Below are 17,548 nucleotides of genomic sequence, written 5' to 3'. Positions count from 1 at the left end.
ATTAAGTATTACATTTACATTAATTTTTAAACTGGTTTAAACGCCATATTCTTGGCGTATTTCTTGAAAAAGTATTCAGATGTTTAGATACGCTTTTTTTCTTTCAGATAAACGTTTAATTCCTGTTCCTTTACATGACGTCACGTTACGCTTTGCCACGTCATTGTTCTGCGTCCGCGTCGCTTGTTTGTCTCTTTTCAATGAAACGTTAACCACATAACTGCATTTTTGGACATCATAAAGGTATATTATTGCACTCACCGTCATGTATTTCTTAATAAAATTGCATGTGTAATATTCTGTCCATTATTTGCATGCAAAAGCAGCATTCTGCCAGCCCAGTTTCAGATAGTAACAGTTTACTCGTGGCTGGTCAACACTAGTGTGATCACTGAGATGATTTGCTCTGTCTTTAGATGCCTCTGCCTCCAGCTCTACTTGCACGCCTCGCCAAAAGAGGGATCGTGAAGCAGTCTGACCACGGTAAGATGCATGATGCATATTTATCTTACTGGGTAATACATAAAACACACTAAATTACAAGTTCATGCTCTCATTTATTGTCTCTCATCATCAGAGGCTGAAGAGGAGATCATCGCTGAAGACTACGATGATAACAACGTTGATTATGAGGCTACAAGACTTGAAAATTTACCAACGAATTGGTACAAAGTGTTTGACCCTTCTTGGTAAGCTGTTCATAAGCTTTTATTTTTCTCTGTTCAGCTCTAAGATATAAAACCATCCGTTTTTAATGTAAAAGTACAAAAATACTATGATGCTACTATGGCACAAAAATGATTTGAGATGGAAATGTGTTGAAATTGACTTTGTTACTGAGCAATTACCATATTCATTATTCTTGAAGTTAATAGCATGGTAATACCATGATACATGTCCAAAATTCCAGACTGAATCTTTATTAATTACATATAAATATTATTGTCTAATTGTCCTTAGCGGTCTTCCGTACTACTGGAATGTGGAAACCGATTTAGTGTGCTGGCTGTCTCCCAATGATCCTTCTGCTGTCATCACCAAGGCGGCTAAGAAACAGAAAGGTAAGACATGGACATGCAGAAGTACACAAGGATTTTGTGATGTTATTGAGAGATATGCTCAAAATGTTTGTGTTTTACTTCCCAGGTGATAGTGGACATGACAAAGGGGACAGCCACTATGAGAAGGCAGAGAGAGACAGGGAACGAGACAGAGAGAGGGAACGAGAGCGTGATCGGGAGCGCGACAGAGACAGGGAGGACGGACGGGACAGAGATAGAGATCGAGATAGGGATAGAGATCGAGACCGGGACAGAGACAGGGACCGTGATAGAAGGATGCGGAGAGATGACAGTGCACCGTATAACAAATCAAAGAGAGGTAATTATGCATAATCTGCCTCATTAAATATTTAATTCAGAATTAAAAATATTGCCTCAGTAAGCCTGAATAAATGCAAACTCCTTTTTAGGAGGACTAGGAGGAGGCCGAAAACAGCAGCAGGAGGAAATGGATCCCATGGATCCCAGCGCCTATTCGGATGCTCCAAGGTAATGACCAGCTAGTTTAATATTAAGACTATCACTGTTTGAAATGGTAAAATAACATAATACTCTCACTGTGTCTGTGCAACATATGCTGAATTTCTGTTCAATTTTATTGGTTTAGTTTTTTTTCCCAAATTCTGTGTTTCGATTTCATTTTTCTGGATTTCGTTTTAATAGTTTAATTAAATTGTAATAATCAAAAAGGATGTCTAATCAATCAATTGAATTCATAAAGATTGAACAATTTAATAATTAAAAATGTAACAATAAAAGTGCTCTATTAAATTATTTTTTCCCCCCAGAATTAAAAAAAAAAAAAATTTATGATTCCTTGTTTTGTGATTTAATACAAATTTATTATCACAAACGGTGGTAATCAAATGAATGTATAAAACTTAACTAATCGTTTAAAATGTAAATGAAATCTGAACTATTCCTTTCATTTTTACTTTTGGCAAACAAGCTGGACAACTAAGTTTTACTGTTTAAATGAAAACATTGAAGAAAGATTGTGTGATATTCCTGTACGTAATAAGTCATACAGCCCTACTTTTGATTTATTCATCCAAATTTTGCCAAATTCTTTAATTATGTTTTATACAGTAAATTACATTTGTATGAATGCCTTATGATGCCTTTGGCATCCATGTTTTCTGCATCACATAAATCATTGAGCCCTACAATGGATACATACTAAATTTCCTGAAATGTACTCAAATTGCATTCACATGAGTTCTAAAAAATGCATTGTTTCTGTAATAAAGAACATGTTCCTGATCATTATATGGCACTGTTGGTTTTAGGGGCTTATGGTCCACTGGTCTCCCCAAACGCAATGAGGCAAAGACAGGAGCGGACACCACAGCGGCAGGACCCCTGTTCCAGCAGAGGCCATACCCCAGTCCTGGAGCCGTCCTGAGAGCGAACGCCGAGAACACACGACGCTTGGAGGAGGATGATGATAGTGATGATGACTGAGCAGGAACAGTGTCTTTAAAGCCTTTATGACTGTTAAAAGGCGTTTGTAATTTCTTTTCTTACATTTAGGACAGATTCATTTGTAAATATACCATGTGTTGTGTTATACATTTTATAAACAATTGTCATTTTACATAACATAGTGATGTTGTTTCCTGCAAAATAAACATTTTGTTTAAAGGTGCATTCAGTGGTTTGGTGCTAATTTAAAGTGATCTACACATTAAGAGTTTCTTACTCAGAATTTGTCTTGTTTTCCAGTACAAATATCTAAACATTCTCAAATCAAGAAACATTTACTTGAAATGATAAATGACTTAAGTTATAAAGTCATGAATACCGGGAAAAAATAAGTGAATTTGTACTTAAAACTAGAAAGGTTAGAATAGTATTATCCCTTTGAACTAAGTTTTATTATTCTGACCCCACTGGCAGATATTTTGTCTTATTTTAAGCATTAACTTAATTTTGATGATTTATTTATTTTGCCGAATTCAAGACTTAATATCCTAAGCGTTTTTTCACTTTTTGTATCTTAGATATTTGTACTGGAAAACAAAAATATTGTCTAAGATTTATTTTGTAGTGTGTGCTCAATAGTTTTCTATAATTATGTATGGTGCGGGTCGCCCTCAGTGTATTTCGCCATGTTGAAATGCGACATAGGAGAGAATGCTCACGCTCATTGGCTGCGGTTTAGTAACATAATACCATTTCCTGAGTAGTAAAAGCGAAAAAGACAACGGCAGAATCAGTACGGCGGAAGAAGCAAGGTCTGGAGCCAGAAGACAGAAAGTCTGACAAAAAAACAACGGAAAACATCGGCATAGACAATGTTGAAATATTTGATGATGGAGAAAACCCGAAGTAGTGATAACCAAGTTACTTTTTTGTTCTTGTTGGACAGGCAATGGAATTATTGTGGAGACCGCTCTAAAACTCACTAGTTTTAGTGTAATTTACATAAAACTCAGTCTACGATGCTGATCCACGCCGATAGATGGCAGTGGAGCGGCGCCGGCTACACGAAGCAACGCTAGTTCATGGCTAAAAGAACGCCACTTTAATTAAGAAAAAAATACTTTAGCCTAACATGAAATAAGTATCAAGAAGAAAAATCTATAAAAAAATGTCTGGTTAAGCAAGTAAACCTAAGTTGATTCAGTCTAGTAAATATTCATCTTGAAATATTAAACAGTATTCAAGTTCTTCTTACATTTACTTTATAAAAATCTATTCTAAGTCATACTAAAAGGCCTTTGTGTACAACAGGTTTGTCAGGAAAGTTGATCATGTTTATAGAGGCCTTAGAAATTCGTGTATCACATATGATGAAGTATGCTTTATAGGGTTAAGGATGAGTGATGTTTTAATAGATAAAGAGATCAATTCAAAGACATTTTGAAGGAATTTTAATATTTTATTATAAAAAGATAACATGAGTGGAAATTCTAGGTGGCTTGTGTATAACGTTGTACAAACTATTAACAGTTTAATAAATTGAGATCTTGGACGAAGAAACCAAGCAGTTTCAAACGTGTTTGGATTATAATTAACTGGCAGTGAGTTTTTTTTTTGTGTTTGTTTTGTTTTTTATATTTACTTAATTACATTGGGCCAAAATGCAATTTCATTTTCTTCCCAGATCAGCAGCAGACACTCAAACACTGATGCTACAAGGCTGACCTGTGTAAATGTTCATTATCACTATACAGAGAGAAAAATGTCACTTTATATCATTGATCCCACTCACATTTCTAAGCACAACACCAAATATGCAAAATGTGGATTTGTAACAACAGACTCTTACTAACAGGATATTATGTTGTTTTAGGATCACGTGTCTGATCATTCAGATGCATTTAAAAATACAACACAACTAGCAAAATAAATTAAGTCTTCGTTGTATTAAAAATGTAATGTATCTGATATGTTGGTCACTAGCAATTAAAGGGATAGTTCACCCAAAAATGAAAATTCTGTCGTCATTTACTCAGCCAAACATGTATGAGTTTCTTTCTTCTGTTGAACACAAAAGAAGATATTCTGAAGAACATTGGTAACCAATAGCCATTGACTTCCATAGTAGGGGGAAAAAATACTATGGAAGTCAATGGCTACCATCTGTCTAATTACCAACATTCTTCAAAATATCTTCTTTTTAGTTCAACAGAAGAAAGAAAACTCATACATGTTTGGAAGACCATAAGAGTAAATGATGACAGAATTTTCATTTTTGAGTGAACTATCCCTTTAAGGAAAGCCAATCAGAACAGGGTTGGGATGATGAAAGGTGTGTTGTATCCAATTGGTTTCTCAGTGTTCTGTTCCGCCCACATAATGACAGATGGCGTCATAGTCGAGTGTGAACAGCTGCTCTTCGTAACGGTCCAGCTGAACCATGGCTCGACATTTCTCTCGGTCTCGCTTCAGGATGCGGCCCACCTGCATGATAGGGCATGTGTTATGATTCTACAGCAGAAATGCACATCTTCACATATGGATAGAAGTAAATGACAAATTATGAAAGACTTAACTATTACAGGATTGACAAAATGTGTGGACCACAGATGCATATCAATAAGTATAACTTATGGGCTCTGTTCCAAATTCTTGTGAGCTGCCTCGCCGTCTACTTAGGCAGCTACTTTCTAAAGCATGTTAGCATGATGCTAATGACTCAATACTCTCAGGACAAAAACACATGCTACACACAAAAATTTCATTTTAATTAGGTAGAACTCATTTTAGTTGTGAAAACAACTAAAATAAAATTCATCTTCCAGTGCATTCTGGGATTGCCTCATCTGTGAATGAGGTATAAGCAATGTTATTTTAGTATTATTTTTATACCATTATATTATTTATTAATATTTTGAATGAACTATTATTTTATATTTTGAGTTTATTTTAATTTCTGTTTAAGTTTTAGTTAATTTTAAGTGCTTTTCACCATTTTATTTGTTTTTTATTTCAAATTAGCGTTTTACATTTTTTTTTTTGTAATTTTAGTACTTTAACTTGTTTTATTTTAATAACCTGCCAACATTTCTTTATATTTTAAGTTTAAGTATTTCATGTAATATTTATATTTTAGCTTTACTTTAATGAAAATTATTTTAATAGTTTTAGTTAACAACAACATATTATGAACATTATTCTGTGTATAACACCTTGATGAAGTTCAGAAGCGTGTCTATCAGGCCTACAATGCTGTCTAAGTAGGCGGCCTACTAGGATTCAGAACAGAGCCATTCTGTACTATACAAACAAGTGAATGTGTCATATACCTGTCCTCTGTGTTCTCCCAGAACCACCATAATGTAGTCCGAGTCATTCTTGGGTACAATGGTCTCCAGCATTTTCTGTCTAATATCTGAAACAGACGAATAAGTAAAACTTAAAACCAGTTATTAGACCAGAGCCTCACTGTTCAAATGCCTCTTATAATGGTCAAGGTGAAAGTGTGTCGTACCGTCCAGCAGCCTGCCGTCCTCTGTACGACACACACAAGTGTGGGGCGTCACGACATCCTCGACTCTCATCTAAACACACAAAACAATTTAAAAAATGAACTTAAATTTATACTAATATCTTATGGCTTCATAATATCTTAATCATGGATACTCTTAAAAAAAAAAAAAAAAAAACAAGAACACATCCTGCGTGTTACATCCCTAAAGCACCAGTACAGACACTTCAATCTCTCTCAACACTAAAAGAAGCAGGCTCACAATACTAAGTACCTTTGAGTTGTAGTATTTGCCTCCTTTGAATGCTTTATCTATGAAACGCACACGGAGGTCCCGTTGGAGCCATGAGGGGGCTGGTGGGGAGGGACGCGACTCTTTTGCCGGGGGAGGCTTCTCTCTGGGAGGAACAGTAAGTTCAAACAGATAAATATCGATTCAATAACATACATGCAAAATATTGTGTTCTTGCATGTCTGTCTTACCTGTCTCCACTTGATTCTCTGTGTTTCCTTTTCTTCTGATCTTTCTCTCTGTCCTTCTCCCTCTCCCGATCTCTATCTGTCTTTCCTCTCTCATCTTTACCGTTTAACTTTTGCTCTCGTTCTCTCTGCTGTTCCCGCTCTTTTTCTCTTTCTTTGTCCTTGTGTGCTTTACTAAGACGACCTGGAAGACAGAAAAAACAATCAATTCCAAGTTATTTTGAGTCACTTACAATGGTAGTGAATGGGGCCAATTTTTGGAGAATTTAAAAAGCAGAAATGTGAAGTGTGGAATAATTTTATTAATCTGACTGAGTTTTATTAATCTCATAGAAGCTAATCATTTTATAAAAGCACTTGTATACATTTTTTTTGAGCTGTAAAGCTGTTTAAATCAATTTTTATAGCCGTTTTAGAAATTTAGGGTTTGCTGCATTTTTAATGCTAAAATCATGTTAACGCGCATTGTTTATGTCTTGTGGCTATGATTTTGAAATGGTGAGTATTTTAATGTTTACGAATTGCCCTCATTCACTTCCATTGTAAGTGCCTAAGATTTTTGCTTTTTTTAAAGAAAAGAAATGACAAGTGGACACTCATAGACAATTAATTTGCTAAATATCTGGTAAATAAAACGACTAATTGTCTTTTCAAAAGCACAAAAAGCAGTATTTACAATTTTAAAATTCATTTGCATACATGAAACTAGCTTCACGTGTGCAAACCTGCCTGTGAGAATCCCAGACCACACAGCTTCTGATTACAGAAAAATAAAGACTTGCTGATGATGTTTTGGGTTTAAACGCTTGAACCCAAACAGCTTGTTTTCCCACAAGCTCAAATTGCACCTTACAAAGTCAAGCCAGTTCTTCAGTCTGTATTCTCAACTGTTCTTAAACCATTTAAAACACAACATGAAAATCAAAACTGAGCCGGTTCACTATAAGTTATAAGCACAATTTATCAGTGCACATTAAAATAATATTAACTAATAATATGAGAGCTCATTTTTACAATCCACTGAAATCATAATGAATAAAAAAATTATTTCCCACTGGACATTAACTTTCACAAGAAATCATGACAAATTCTGGACGTTAAATGTGTTGTGAATGAATATTCTTCTTTATTCATCTTTAATAGAATATTTAATGGAAAAACAGATGGGGAAGGACCAGATTTAGCAAGAATAACAAAATCATGACCAATGTTTTTTGATTTGTATGTAGAATAACTGGAAAACTCTGGCCAGAAATACTATATTCACTAATTCAAAGCAATTTGTCAGTGTTCAGTTGTACATAAACAACGGATATAGATGTAAGAGCAAACTTACTGAGGTCTTTGCTGTATTTGTCGTATTCCTTGCGGGTGACAAGTTTTAAAGAGTGCTGAATGATGGTTACTGTCTTTCCGCCGATGGCAAGTTTGACTACAACTCTGGCGTTATCTGGATCCACTCCCTCTATCTGTCAAAGAGACAGTGTGAGAGCAAGAAAAGGAGACAAAATGAGCAAAAAAATAAGGAAAACAGATCAAGAATAAATGTCACTCAGACTATTGTATTAAAGTAAAAAATATATATATTTTTTTTCTTAATCACACACACAAATATATATATATATATATATATATATATATATATATATATATATATATATATATATATATATATATATATATATATATATATCGCAAAAAAAAAAATATTCTGGAAATTATTTTCTTAAAAATTTATTAATTGACAGGAGAGGGTGCTAACAACTTTTATTAACCAACAACTAAAGCTGATAACCTTAAAAAGAATTAAAAAAAAAAATATATATATATATATATATATATTAAAATATAAATCAACTTTATATATACATATTACAGCTTTAATGTTTCTTGGTAAATATAAACAGGTTCAGATTTAGCAAATCCAAGGGCCCCCCTTCATAGTAGTCTATCTTGGTGCCACAACGTTTTCTAATACAGGAATAATTCGTATTATTTAAAAAAGCATATCTCCAATGTATTGTGTCTCTATATAAAATATAATAATATAATAGTCCAGGCTACAGCACAATAAAAGCATAAAAGCATTAATACCAGATATGAGGTCAAAGCAAACAGGTTTCCAGACACCGCGTTTGTAATTACCGTTGTGTGCATTTTACCTCTGCACTTCAGTTTACATGGTCAGGGCTATTCAATCTGGTTTCAGCTAGGATATAAAGGCCCTGGATATAAAATCTCATACTTTTCTTAGATCACTAATATTTCATGCTTAAGATATGCTTTGCTGGCTCACAAGAATCCTTGTAGTGCTCCATCTTACGTAATTCTAACAGCTTTTTACTGTGTCAGTACATTGGTTCTCCATTACTGTCACAGAAGTGAATCTGGTTGAAGTAAAGTCCACTCACCTTCCCGTACAGGTCTTTATGGGCTCCTGCCAGGACCTGCACACATCCTCCAGGCCCCAGAACCAGTGCCTCCTCTTCTTTCCCCTTCTCATCACCAGGTTTAGGGGGTCTCTTGGGGACGCCGGGCTCCAGGTCTCTAATGGCCGAGCGATCAGCACCCAAACCCAGTCCTTTAGGCCTCAACTGATGCTCTATAGGCTTCACATCTCTAACAGGTAAGAAAAGAAACAAAACAAGGAGCTTTAAGGACATTTTAAACAAACCACAAGCTAACACAATCTCCATCACGTGTGTGCCAGCATCCCGCCCCTCATAAAGAGCAGCCTGTGTGTTTCCATGTCCATACAAGCGGACAGATGGGCCCGTAAGCACAAAAGATTAAAAAGTGTGCGGCCAGTCTGCGCCAAAGATTCCCTCAGCCGGTCTGAAATAATTCTTCATTGCATTTGACATAAAATCATAATCTCGCATCATTAATGTCTCCAACTGGGACAATAATCCCAACACAAGGAAACATGAGCGGAAAAGACTCGCAGAGAGCCAAACATCACGTGCATTAGAAAGCGCTTATCGCACAAAACAGTGACGAAACTATAAAGATACTGCAGAGGTCAAAAAGCTATTTGAGGCATTTCAAACACATGGTCAACGTGAGATGATTTATAATGCTGGACGTATGGCTGTTAATATTTCATTATTTTAAAGAGGATAAACTGTGACAGCTTTAAAAACAAAAATAACCACAAGTGTAGATGAATAGTCATGAACAAAAATGAATCTTTAAAGTGAGACCTAGAGACCTACAGATCATAAAAAAAATTATATAAAAAAAAAAAAAAAAAAAAAACATACATATATGGGTCAATGACGTGACGCCTACATTTTCTGTCCGATTGCATTTTTTTCAGTTAAAATTTGGTTTAAATGCATAAAAAGATACCATAGTAGTACCTCTCCAGTGCATGTACTCGCTTTAACTTTTCAAAATATCACGTGGTGCGACCGTCCGGCCATAACTTCTGTTTTGGAAATGTCTTTGAAATTACTCTAAATTTATTCAAATTCATTTTCTGCACTATTAGGCATGATTTCCAACACGTTTTGTAATCCTGTACAAAATGGCAAAGCATTTGTATTTATATTTCCATCTTCATATACAAACAAATGTTGTCCGATGATGTCCATTTTGTGAAATATCATGTGGTGCGAACTTTAAAAAACTACCACTTTGGGACTTTCATGTTGAAATCCATTCAAAGACAGGAAGTCGCATCATATACCAATTTGCGAAGGACCCATGGAAGCAGCGAGTAGGTTTGTAACTCTGTCTTAAACTGGGGGAAAAATAACCTTTTTAACGGCTGGTATGTAGTTACCACATTTGGATATCATGTGGTATGACCTTAAAAAAAAAGAGAGCTTGTTTTGTTTAGGTGAATTTGAAAATATCATGTGGTGCCACCTAATATCATGTGGTGCGACCACTGCAGAGTGTTTTCCATGATAGATATATGTCCTAGATTGGCAGTTTTTGTGCTTTTATATTCAACTGATGGTTTATATACATAAAGTACTTTATTTTAGTATCATTTGAAATATTTTTTTTATGCAATTTAGGTCATTTTATAAAAATATTTCAAACAGTTTATGTTTGTATTGTACATTATGAGAAAAATGAAGAAAAAAAAAAAATCATGTAATTTCAGTTTGGTAATTATGCATTTATTAAAACCGCTGACCATAGGCAGCGTGTTAATTCTGACCCTGCAGCAAGAAAGAGTTACACCTTGCTAGGAGAAGAGTGAAATGTTATTCCAATTTAAAATATCTGTTTTCTGTGTGAATATATAGTAAACTGTGATCAAAGCTGAATTTTCAGCATCATTACTCCAGTCTTCAATGTCACATGATCCTTCAGAAATCATTCTAATATGCTGCTCAAGAAACATTTATGATTATTATATATATATTATTTGTCAGGACTCTTTGATGAATAGAAAGTTCAAAAGAACAGCATTTATTTAAAATAGAATCTTTAGTAAAATTATAAATGTCTTTACTGTCACTTTTGATCAATTTAGTCCTAATGTGTCCTTGATGAATTAAAATATTAATTAAAAAAAAAAAAGTTTATAAAATGTTTGTTTGTGAAATTTTAATAAAATCTGGTTTAAATCTTTTTTTTTTTTGTATAAAATTGATTGTTTATTGATCTCTTTAAATAGATTTTTAATGATATTTAAGGTCTTTGTGTCATTTGGAGCGACCACACATCATGTGGTGCGACCAATAATAGCAATAACTATTAAATAAATGTTAAGGAAATGAATTAATTTTAAGATAAATCACAGTCGTACCACAGGACATTTAAGGCTATGGCCAATTCATCTAGATAAAAAAAAAAAACAAACAAACAAAAAAAAAAACCCCACTAAAATCACTTTAAATTTAAATTTATGTGTACACAACATTCTTAATGTTTGAACAATTGCAATAGATATTATTTTTTGTATTGGCCTCTCGAAAATCCTTAAATGTCATTGACCCATATACATACAGTATATTTTATATAAAAGGGGTCTACGTATCAATTAGGGATGAATGAGTAACCCATCACTTAGGCTATAATTAATAATTAAAGATAATAAATAATAAAAATGTTATTAAATCAAAAATAAGAATGTAGAATTTTCAACTTTAAAACATCTGATTTTTAATATTGTGATGGCTATGATGGTATATTACACTGTACTTTTGAATATAAGCTTTTCAAGAACATCTGACAAGTTTTTAAATATTAGGAGAAGATCCACCAACATATTCTTTTTGTCAAAATCTTTTATTCCTCAAGGATATTTTATTAGATTGCCCTAGGTTTAACTTAACTTTTTTTTTATTCAGTTAACACTTTAAGAAAATAAATTTAACAAAGTTAATCCAAATATATTTAAGCAAAAATAGATTTAGTTTTACCATACACTTTTCTCACCATAAAAATAGTCACAGAAGCTGTCATGGAAATTAAAAATCAAACAAACAAACAAAAACATATCAATATGCTGAGAATCAATGGCACTTTAAAAAATAAATAAATGAAAAAATTAAAATGTTCAACACATAGGCTACATTCTGTCAGTCAAAGTCTGATTATTTGAGTATCTAACTGGAATCTGATCTTAAAATTATTGACCGTTCACAGATCTGATATGTGTGTCCCGTGGCTCTCTTTCATTTTCCAGAATATCTGCATTGGTTTCTATGGCAATGATGTTGGTGTTGGTAGGTATACACCAAAAACAACAACCGCAACATGGAGGGCTTTGCAATACAGATGTTGTCTTATTTACAATATGACAATGTGTAGCTGCCGTGCTGGACTAAAATGGATTTCCAGAAAGGCGATTTAAATAGTATTTCAAACCACATATGAAAGTATCTTGAAACGGATTTGTAAAAATCACATTTCATGTGATTTTTTGCTGTTCACACTTGATAAATCTGATCAGATTTCAAATCGGATCAAAAATTGGAATGGACTGACAATCTGAACGAGGCTATAGTGGCACACTAGAGTCGTGGCGCTCATGTTGGATTAACAGGTTACATTTTTCAGCTCCCTCCCCACTCTTTGAAAAGAAAAAAAAGAAAAAGAAAAAAAAAAGAAAAAAGAAAAAAAAGAGGTCCTTACTGTTTAAATGTGCGTCCAATTCCCTCTCCCTGCTTCCAGCCCATTCCCTTCAGCATGGCCAACCCATAAGCCTCCACAGGAACAAGTTCATAGTCTGCTTCTGTGGACTGAATCAGATCAATATTCAATACACATCTCAAACATCTCCACAGAGAAATCAAGCAAAAGCTTACACGCGCAGACTTACAAAGCAACCAAAAACACATTCAGACACAAAACACTAATTAGAAACACACACCTCAACCTACAGAGAAGCTGATAATTAGATGAAATAGTACAGCTTCTTTTTACATAGTGGAATAAACAAGCGCTTTGACAGGCAGAGTAGAATTCACTCATAATGACTGAGCTGTGTTAAAGCCTAATCAAGCTGTAGCTGGCGCTCTCACAACAATCTACAAGTGATGGACTTGCACTGCAGGAGAAAATGACACTGGAGGTGTGTGTAAGACAGAGAGAGAGGGTTTATGCAGAGTAAGCTGTTTGGATGCAGCAGGAGAGTTCTTCATCACTCATTTCATTAGGACACGCCCTTATCCTATACATACACACACACACACACACACACACACACACACAAACAAACAATGTAAATGTAACAAGAGCACTGCATGTACAATGACCTTGAACTGCCCTGTGCTGACACCACATTTGGCACCATTACTGGACAACAGCTCGACCAGCCGAGCTGCAGAACATACACTGATAGAACACTAATGAGTTTTAATAAAAACACACTTCACAAATCAGCAGCTACAATTGCATTAGAAACCCTCAGCATGTTAAAACACACTGATGTGGCCCAGATTTATATCTATACAAAACTGATAACAGCTATATACAGCGAGTACAAAGTGGTGCAACACCAATAGCCATTTCTCTTTTAAACAGACAGCATACTAACATGGGATTTTTATTGAGGTCCATTTTTTGTTTTAAATGATTAATGAGGCAGAATTTATGAAACAATTTTCTATTTTTCCATTTACGTCTGGATGAAAATCAAAATTGATTCGGTTTACTTTTCTAATATATCCATTAGGACTGTCAAATAAAAATTCAAAACATTTCGAATACTCGCCGAATTTAACTTCAAAAATAGCATATCCGAATTTTAGGTGTGCGTCAGGCAGCCTTATCAGTGGCACACGAGATGAGTGACGGTGATATAAAAGTTGTTGCGTTTTAATGTTTTTGTTTGCCTATACAGTTTAACCCACTAGATTCAGCACTGCTGCGTTGTTCATTTAAAACATTGCAGAAATAGAGAATGTGGAGAAGATCTTGGTTAAGTCAAAACCATTCACACAGAATGCATTTTCTGCGCTGCTTTTCCATTGTTTTCTATCTATGTAGACATGTACTAGACGGACATATTTGACCTTTGCACTTGCGTCTCGCAAAAAAGAGACGCATGTTTAGAAAGCCAAGTAAAGTTAAAACAAATTCAACTTTTAAAAACGTCTCAAGACTTTGTTTTTTTTTTGTTTTTTCCCCATTCTACTGCAAAAATGTACTCTGTGTGATCGGCACGTTGGCTCTTTGAGAGACTTCTTTCAAATTCATTAAAAAAAATCTTATTCTTCTTATGAAACAACTTTTGGCTATTAGCCATAGCTAAATCGCTAATAGCATTAGCCATTGTTTTGGCTAAGCCATTGTGTCTAGCTAAGCCATTGCCATTTTGTTTAGCTAGACAAACTGTACCAAAATCCAGAAGGAGAAAACCAAATACTACAAACAATTTTCAATTCTTGAACCATTAATGTTTAGAATTTCTCAACTCGCAGTATTCACAGAACTTTAAATCTGTATGACTGTGACTCACACTAATGCTACAGTCATGTCCTTGTATAGAGTCCACTAGACTTGAGTGCACACTACAGTCTCGTTCTGTAGAATAACCTCACAGTCATTCTGGATCTATAAGGACAGATTCATCCTACTTTACAAGATTTTTCCATTTAATTCAATAGCATTTGCTATGATGAATTTGACACTAAAAAACGTATCCTATGTGCAGGATTCTCAGGAGGAGACAAAGTATTTGCAAAAGCCTTTAAGTGTTTAAAAATTTAAAGGGATAGTTCACCCAAAAATGAACATTCTGTCATCATTTACTCACCCTTAAGTTGTTCCAAACCTGTATGAATTTCTTTCTTCTGCTGAACACAAAGATGATATTCTGAAGAATATGGGAAACCAAACAGTTGTTGCTGCTGTTTACTGGCCTATCAACTGTTTGGTTTCCCATATTCTTCAAAATATCTTCTTTTGTTCAGAAACAACTTGAGGGTGAGTAAATGATGACAGAATTTTCATTTTTGGGTGAACTATCCCTTTTAATAATTTAATAATCTGAAAGCTTTAAAGGGGCTCAACTTTGGCTAAAACAGGGATGCCGAACCTTCCATTCATTTTTTAAATTTATTATTATTTATTTATTTTTTTGTATCCATCATGGACTTACCGACTCTGGTCGCAAATCCACGTTGACTTTGTCACCATCCTCAAAGCCCTCAGGAGCTTGATTCTGCATGAGAAGAGGAATGGAAAGGTTTGGATCCGACTGTGGTCCGTTCTTCCATCTCTCCTGGTGTTTTTGAGACTCTGTAGTAGATGACATTCAAACAGAACTACATTAATACATTATTGTTCATTTAGTAAATGCTTTCTTGTTAAAAAAAAAAAAGTGACTTGCTGTATTTTTAGTACAATAACTGAAGGAGTTCAGCCTACAACCTTTGACTTACCATCCCAGATCTACAACCACTAAGCCACATTATTGCCACACCAATTGAGTTTTAAGAATTATTAATGAAGCATATAATGTCAAGCATTACATCAATGAAAAACTACTGCATATGGAAGCACATGGATTCCTCCATTAGCCCTTGTCAAAAAGCAGTTGGATACTTTAGCATACTTATATAAAAAAAAAAAGATATGTATTATGAAAATAATGTTTTCACACTAAAGTGTGAACAGAATGCAATGTTTTTGGACATATGATCGCATGTTATTTGCAATTAAATGAAAATGTATTGTAGTTTAAATTTTTATTAAATGCAAATAGTTGAACTTAAGAGCATTTTGACACACTTAAGTAGGACTTTAGTATATCTTTATATGTAATTTCAAAATTACTTATTTTGTATTTGAAATATGTTTTAAGTGTACTGATGAATGTACTGACAAGCCTTTATAGTAAATTAAAATATTCTTTGTCATTTCTATTGAAACTTGTATGTTGTGTATTTAAAGTATTTGTAATTACACATTTGTAATAATTATTGCAATTTAGTACATTTAAAATATATTACCTTTTAAATGTAATATCAAATAATACACTAAAGATAAAATTATAATAATGTACTTTTTATGTGCTTTAGTATGTTAGTCCACACATAAAAAATAAAGTACTTCTTTATAACATGACAAAATAGTATGAAAACAATGATTTAAAAGTGAAGTTAAGTGTATTAAGAAACAGTCATGAAAGTGCAAGTACTTTTTTGTTTTTCATTTAAGATTTGAGGTACAATAGTACACATCAATAGAGTTAAGCACAATTCTTTTTCACAAGTGAAATGTTGTGTTTTAAAATCTAGTTAGCGACCTGGACAGCCTTTTAGTGCATCATAGGCAACTTTTTGTAGTACATTGACATTTTTCAAACACTAAATTATTACAATATTCATGTACAATGGTACTGACTGACGTTGTATTCCAGCCTAAATGTCATGAATCATGTAAGTTTATAGTTATGTTATATTTGTGGGTGCCCCAAAATGTTTCCTTGTTAGGCATCTTACTAGGTTTCAAAACACATCCAAAATCAACAGAACGAATAATAGAGCAACACACCTTCGATGAGTTCTTTGACGGCTTGAGACTCCACCGTGTCCTGCACCTCCTGGGGCGGATCTTTGGTCTTGTCCTCGCTGCTCTTGTCCCCTCGCTCAGCATCCTGCCGGTACCAGCGGTTCTTGTGGATCAACGGGATAACCAGCTCCTTCGGTTTCTCCACCGGTTTGGTTCTGTAGAAGCAGCAGACATACACAAGTTGAAGCACACGATGAGATATAAACAATCCACATTATACTGCTTTCAAATGAGACTATTGCTAACCTAGCTAACGTTAGCCTTCAACTCACCCTTTTAGTTCTTTCCCTTCGACTTCAACTAAATAATCTCGCTCTTCCGCTTTCCCTGGTTTGGCCCTGCTCAATGTTTTACTAAAACCGAAAGATATTGGAGCAGATTTTTTGCCTCCATCATCCTGGCTAATATTAATCTTCAGTGATTGACGCTCCTGATGCGGCTCCGGCGACGCCATGTTTGTTGTGGTTTGTAGTCGCTGGTAAATGTAGTTTTATTGTGCCAACATCTCTATACCTGAAAGATTCAAAAGACTACAATTTCCATAATGCAACACACTACTAACGACTGTATCACTTCTTTTTAATGTTTTAAATATATTTGAGAGAAACTTTAGAGTCTAACATTGGTAACGCATAAATAACTGTTCTATTTTGTTACTAATATAGTATTATTATTAGTAATAGTTCTACCTGGTTCAACTCATCTTGCATTGACCCCTAATTTAGGGGGATTTGGGGGTAAATTAGCAGTGAAAATATAAAGCTACACATATTTTTAGTAAAAATGTATTATTATGTTACTAAAACTTGTAGTTTTTTGCTCCTAAATATGAATAAATGTTGTAATTCAAAATAATATACAGGAGTTATGCAAGAAAAAGCATAAAAAGCAAAACAAATGTCTAAATTTAATCTAATTGTTTATATTTTGCCCACAAAGTCTGGCCAAAGGTTTGTAAAAAGTTTCATAAAAGGTGTATCAGTGATTAATAAAAGGGTATCAAAACCAGGGATAAACTAGTTTTGGGATAAAACCAGGGCTAAACCAGCCTAAGATTGTTGCCGGTTTAGCCTGATAAAAGCTGTGC

General features: G+C 34.2%; 2 protein-coding genes across 2 annotated transcripts; one reads left to right on the top strand and one right to left on the bottom strand.

The window, feature by feature from the left end:
• The first annotated feature begins 126 nt into the window (after positions 1-126).
• pqbp1 (polyglutamine binding protein 1) lies at positions 127-2,709 on the top strand. Its single transcript, XM_051902843.1, has 7 exons — positions 127-243; positions 417-483; positions 578-689; positions 961-1,061; positions 1,147-1,380; positions 1,472-1,550; positions 2,351-2,709. Exons 2-7 carry the CDS (start codon positions 417-419, stop codon positions 2,523-2,525), a joined length of 768 nt encoding a protein of 255 aa, XP_051758803.1. The 5' UTR covers positions 127-243; the 3' UTR covers positions 2,526-2,709.
• Positions 2,710-3,924: 1,215 nt separating this feature from the next.
• On the bottom strand, positions 3,925-16,939 carry gpkow (G patch domain and KOW motifs). The gene is made up of 11 exons (XM_051902838.1): positions 16,734-16,939; positions 16,444-16,616; positions 15,047-15,186; positions 12,577-12,683; positions 8,889-9,096; positions 7,814-7,946; positions 6,481-6,661; positions 6,272-6,395; positions 6,001-6,070; positions 5,816-5,901; positions 3,925-4,970 (listed from the first exon to the last, which is right to left on the bottom strand). The coding sequence occupies exons 1-11, from the start codon at positions 16,913-16,915 to the stop codon at positions 4,842-4,844; spliced, it is 1,533 nt and encodes a 510-aa protein (XP_051758798.1). The 5' UTR covers positions 16,916-16,939; the 3' UTR covers positions 3,925-4,841.
• Positions 16,940-17,548: the final 609 nt, after the last annotated feature.

This window comes from Ctenopharyngodon idella, chromosome 8 (assembly GCF_019924925.1).
Source record: "Ctenopharyngodon idella isolate HZGC_01 chromosome 8, HZGC01, whole genome shotgun sequence".
Lineage (NCBI taxonomy): Eukaryota > Metazoa > Chordata > Actinopteri > Cypriniformes > Xenocyprididae > Ctenopharyngodon > Ctenopharyngodon idella.
The sequence above is the reverse complement of the archived record's forward strand: the minus strand, read 5'-3'. Positions and strand labels throughout refer to the sequence as shown.

Excerpts from the sequence above, each read along its gene's own strand:
- gpkow (XM_051902838.1), bottom strand. The coding sequence starts at position 16,915 with ATGGCGTCGCCGGAGCCGCATCAGGAGCGTCAATCACTGAAGATTAAT. Across the intron at positions 15,187-16,443 it reads CGTCAAAGAACTCATCGAAG|AGTCTCAAAAACACCAGGAG; the intron begins GTGTGTTGCTCT and ends CATCTACTACAG. Across the intron at positions 4,971-5,815 it reads TGGGAGAACACAGAGGACAG|GTGGGCCGCATCCTGAAGCG; the intron begins GTATATGACACA and ends CCTATCATGCAG.
- pqbp1 (XM_051902843.1), top strand. The coding sequence starts at position 417 with ATGCCTCTGCCTCCAGCTCTACTTGCACGCCTCGCCAAAAGAGGGATC. Across the intron at positions 1,062-1,146 it reads GGCGGCTAAGAAACAGAAAG|GTGATAGTGGACATGACAAA; the intron begins GTAAGACATGGA and ends TTTACTTCCCAG. Across the intron at positions 1,551-2,350 it reads GCCTATTCGGATGCTCCAAG|GGGCTTATGGTCCACTGGTC; the intron begins GTAATGACCAGC and ends TGTTGGTTTTAG.